General features: G+C 46.1%; 1 protein-coding gene across 1 annotated transcript in view; it reads left to right on the top strand.

The window, feature by feature from the left end:
• Window positions 1-4,270: 4,270 nt before the first annotated feature.
• Window positions 4,271-5,026, top strand: part of LOC109876997 (trichohyalin) — a 34,171-nt gene continuing 33,415 nt past the window's right edge. Inside the window, exon 1 of the mRNA XM_031821316.1 lies at window positions 4,271-4,888. Coding sequence (XP_031677176.1) covers window positions 4,733-4,888 — 156 coding nt within the window. The 5' untranslated portion in view covers window positions 4,271-4,732. The remainder of the gene's footprint in view (window positions 4,889-5,026) is intronic.

Below are 5,026 nucleotides of genomic sequence, written 5' to 3'. Positions count from 1 at the left end.
ATTCCCCTTCTTTTTATTTTTTTAATTTTATTTCACCTTAATTTAACCAGGTCGGCCAGTTGACGACCCAGACCAAGATAAAGCAAAGCAGTGTGACACAAACAACAACACAAACAACAACACAGAGTTACACATGGAGTAAACAAACGTACAGTCAATAATACAATAGAAGAAAAAAAAGGCTCTACGCAGCTCCTTGTAAAAAAAATTTTTGCACTCTCCCTCATCATGTGGCTTTCCAACCTTTCACAAGTCGGAGTGTGAATAATATATATATATATATTTTTACAACAAAATGGGAAAATAAATAATTGCACCACCATCTAACCCTAAATACACACCACTATCCCCAACAAACCCACCACCCCTTCCCACTACTTTGGCCCTAACAGATCCTAGACCATGCCCCCCCCTCAGTTGTTTGAAGAATGCTAAATTCTTCAACTTATGTAAGGCCACCCCCCAGCCATCCACACCTAATACTTTGTGCCTCCTCCGATTTTGGGGGTGCATGACGCCCCTGAAAGCACTATAGCGGGTTCTCTAGGCCTTCAGAGAATTGCAAATATAACCCCCTTCACCCCACAATGGACATTTATCCTCCCTGCCCTCGCCGCCAATGGACAGTTATCCGCCTGGGCCTCCATCGCCCTGCCCCTCACAATGGACATTTATCCGCCTGGGCCTCCATCGCCCTGCCCCTCACAATGGACATTTATCCGCCTGGGCCTCCATCGCCCTGCCCCTCACAGTGGACATTTATCCGCCTGGGCCTCCATCGCCCTGCCCCTCACAATGGACATTTATCCGCCTGGGCCTCCATCGCCCTGCCCCTCACAATGGACATTTATCCACCTGGGCCTCCATCGCCCTGCCCCTCGCAATGGACATTTATCAACCTGGGCCTCCATCGCCCTGCCCCTCGCAATGGACATTTATCCACCTGGGCCTCCATCGCCCTGCCGTTCACAATGGACATTTATCTGCCTGCATGACATGAGCTGAGACTGCCATAAATAAAATATTTTCTGAAATGTGAAATGTACTTATTTTTCTATTTTGAGTAAGCCTAAATGTGTTATTTATTTTATAGACTTGCTAAAGTTTATAATGTTTTGTCATTATGGGATATTGTGTGAAGATTGATGAGGGGGATTTTATTTATTTATTTTTATCCATTGTAGAATAAAGGCTGTAAAGTTACAAAATGTGGATAAAAGTCAAGGGGTCTGAATTCTTTCAGTGTGTCTCTATCTGCCAGGCCGTCTGTCTGCCTGTCTGTTGTTTCCCGGGCTGTGAAGGCCGCAGCTGTTGGCGCGCTGGCAGCTGTACGGTAAGGAATGGAGGTCAGAACAGAACACACCCGTGGGAAAGGCACGAGGCTCCACTCTGTCTCTGCTCACCAAACCGCTGTATTCCTGTTATTGAGGTCAGCAGCGGGAACTCCAGGATGTATGGAGTGATAGAATAGTAATGGCTATACAGCAGCTTGTATCACTACAGACCCTGGTTCGAATCCAGGCTGTATCACAGAGGTCTAAACTACAGAGCCTGGTTCGAATCCAGGCTGTATCACAGAGGTCTAAACTACAGACCCTGGTTCGAATCCAGGCTGTATCACAGAGGTCTAAACTACAGAACCTGGTTCGAATCCAGGCTGTATCACAGAGGTCTAAACTACAGAGCCTGGTTCGAATCCAGGCTGTATCACAGAGGTCTAAACTACAGAGCCTGGTTCGAATCCAGGCTGTATCACAGAGGTCTAAAGGCACTGCATCTCAGTGCTAGAGGATTCACTACAGACCCTGGTTCGAATCCAGGCTGTATCACAGAGGTCTAAAGGCACTGTATCTCAGTGCTAGAGGCGTCACTACAGACCCTGGTTCGAATCCAGGCTGTATCACAGAGGTCTAAAGGCACTGCATCTCAGTGCTAGAGGAGTCATTACAGACACTGGTTCGAATCCAGGCTGTATCACAGAGGTCTAAAGGCACTGCATCTCAGTGCTAGAGGAGTCACTACAGACCCTGGTTCGAATCCAGGCTGTATCACAGAGGTCTAAAGGCACTGTATCTCAGTGCTAGAGGCATCACTACAGACCCTGGTTCGAATCCAGGCTGTATCACAGAGGTCTAAGGGCACTGCATCTCAGTGCTAGAGAAGTCACTACAGACCCTGGTTCGAATCCAGGCTGTATCACAGAGGTCTAAGGGCACTGCATCTCAGTGCTAGAGGTGTCACTACAGACACCCTGGTTCGAATCCAGGCTGTATCACAGAGGTCTAAGGGCACTGCATCTCAGTGCTAGAGGCATCATTACAGACACCCTGGTTCGAATCCAGGCTGTATCACCACCGGCCCGGGATTGGGAGTCCCATAGGCGCACATTTGGCCCAGCGTCGTCAGGCCTGTCATTGTAAATAAGCATTTGATCTTAACTGAGGTGCCTAGTTAAATTTATTTTTATTTGACCTTTATTTAACTAGGCAAGTCAGTTAAGAACAAATTCTTATTTTCAATGACGGCCTAGGAACAGTGGGTTAACTGCCTGTTCAGGGGCAGAACGACAGATTTGTACCTTGTCAGCTCAGGGGTTTGAACTTGCAACCTTCAGGTTACTAGGCCAACGCTCTAACCACTAGGCTACCCTTAAAGGTTAATTTTTAAAAATATATGCATTTAGGCCAGCCTAGGATATTAACCTGCCGCGCATGGGCATCCTACAGATGTAGGGTATTAATTTGCTATAACAGGAAAATAATCATGCAGGAAATGTGAATTAAATGTGGATATATATATATAACTAATGGACATGTTTAGTTAACATGAAAATTACAAACTTTAGAAGCCTTTTACAACCTTGAATATACTACTATTAGTGATCAAATTAAGAGTCCTACATCTGTATGTAGGGCTGTATCTGGGATGTTAACCCGCTGTGCATTGACCTCCTGCAGGGCTAGATATAGGATGTTAACCCGCTGTGCATTGACCTCCTGCAGGGCTAGATATAGGATGTTAACCCGCTGTGCATTGACCTCCTACAGGGCTAGATCTAGGATGTTAACCCGCTGTGCATTGACCTCCTACAGGGCTAGATCTAGGATGTTAACCCGCTGTGCATTGACCTCCTACAGGGCTAGATATAGGATATTAACCCACTGTGCATTGACCTCCTGCAGGGCTAGATATAGGATGTTAACCCGCTGTGCATTGACCTCCTACAGGGCTAGATCTAGGATGTTAACCCGCTGTGCATTGACCTCCTACAGGGCTAGATCTAGGATGTTAACCCGCTGTGCATTGACCTCCTACAGGGCTAGATCTAGGATGTTAACCCGCTGTGCATTGACCTCCTGCAGGGCTAGATATAGGATATTAACCCGCTGTGCATTGACCTCCTGCAGGGCTAGATATAGGATATTAACCCGCTGTTCATTGAATGATAGAATGTGATATAGGATAGAATGTGATATAGGATAGAATGTGATATAGGATAGAATGTGATCTAGGATAGAATGTGATACAGGATAGAATGTGATACAGGATAGAATGTGCTCTAGGAGGGAATGTGATACAGGATAGAAAGTGCTACAGGATAGAATGTGATCTAGGATAGAATGTGATACAGGATAGAATGTGATACAGGATAGAATGTGCTCTAGGAGGGAATGTGATACAGGATAGAATGTGATCTAGGATAGAATGTGATACAGGATAGAATGTGATACAGGATATAATGTGATACTGGATAGAATGTGATCTAGGATATAATGTGATACAGGATAGAATGTGATCTAGGATAGAATGTGATACAGGATAGAATGTGATACAGGATATAATGTGATACTGGATAGAATGTGATCTAGGATATAATGTGATACAGGATAGAATGTGATCTAGGATAGAATGTGATACAGGATAGAATGTGATACAGGATAGAATGTGATATAGGATAGAATGTGATATAGGATAGAATCCCTTTTGAATTAAAACGTTGATAGAGGCTATACTGGACCTAGTGAATAGGTCTAGAATAATAAATATGGACTTATTAAACAGACTTATCACTGGAATAGGCAGGGAGTTCACCTGCAAATACTCCTGAAGAATCTATGCAATAAGTCAATTGATTAATTGAAACGCCTTTCACCCTGTGTGCGTGTGTTTATGTGTGTGCGTGCGTATGTTTTGTGTGAGTGTGTGTGTGGATCGACACTACAGCAGAACCGGGGAGGGGCGTAGCAGCACTGCAGCAGTGCGCTCTGCTCGAGAGGGAGAGCGCGAGCTGTCTACGGTAATGTGCCATACGCCCTCTCCGCCCCTGCTGCTCGAGAGACAGGTGGTCGGGACACATGCCTTCATCCTCGAGCGCTCCCCGGTTAAAATAAGAAAACAAATCGGTTGACAGACAGCGGTGGGACTGCTGGCGTGAGGCAAGCGCGTCCCCGATGGAATTGGAGCCGGTGACCTCCGCGCAGCGAGCACTGGGCAGAGGAGAGAGAGGGGAAAGCAAGTTGGCGAGAGAACCTCACCGATTTACGTTTCTCATCATGACTATTGCGCTGGCTGCTTTTCCGCCGCAGCGGAGGGGATTGTTATTCACTTACAGAAGGAAGAAACACACACACCTCTGAGGCAAACCGGAGAGAGAGAGCATTACCGGGAATTTCCTTTTGTTCCATTATTCATTTGGATCCTAATAGCTGGTGGAAGTTGTCTCGTGGGGATTATGATGGCTTCGGGTGCTGGTAAAGCCCCGCAGCCCCCAGGGCCAGGCTCCGGTAGCCTTAACGGGACTGCAGCAGACTTACCGAACATAGAGCAGGAGCTGTATGACTATCAGATGCATGGCAAGATGTGCAAGAAGATAGCTCAGCTAACCAAGGTATGAGACAGGGGAGATAGAAGATATAGCTCAGATAACCAAGGTATGAGACAGGGGAGATAGATAAAAGGTAAGACTAGACAGAAGGATAGATAAACAGAGCTCAGCTAGGTAAGACTGGACAGAGACATAGATAAA

This window comes from Oncorhynchus kisutch, unplaced genomic scaffold, assembly GCF_002021735.2.
Source record: "Oncorhynchus kisutch isolate 150728-3 unplaced genomic scaffold, Okis_V2 scaffold3960, whole genome shotgun sequence".
NCBI classification, from domain to species: Eukaryota; Metazoa; Chordata; class Actinopteri; order Salmoniformes; family Salmonidae; genus Oncorhynchus; species Oncorhynchus kisutch.
The sequence above is the reverse complement of the archived record's forward strand: the minus strand, read 5'-3'. Positions and strand labels throughout refer to the sequence as shown.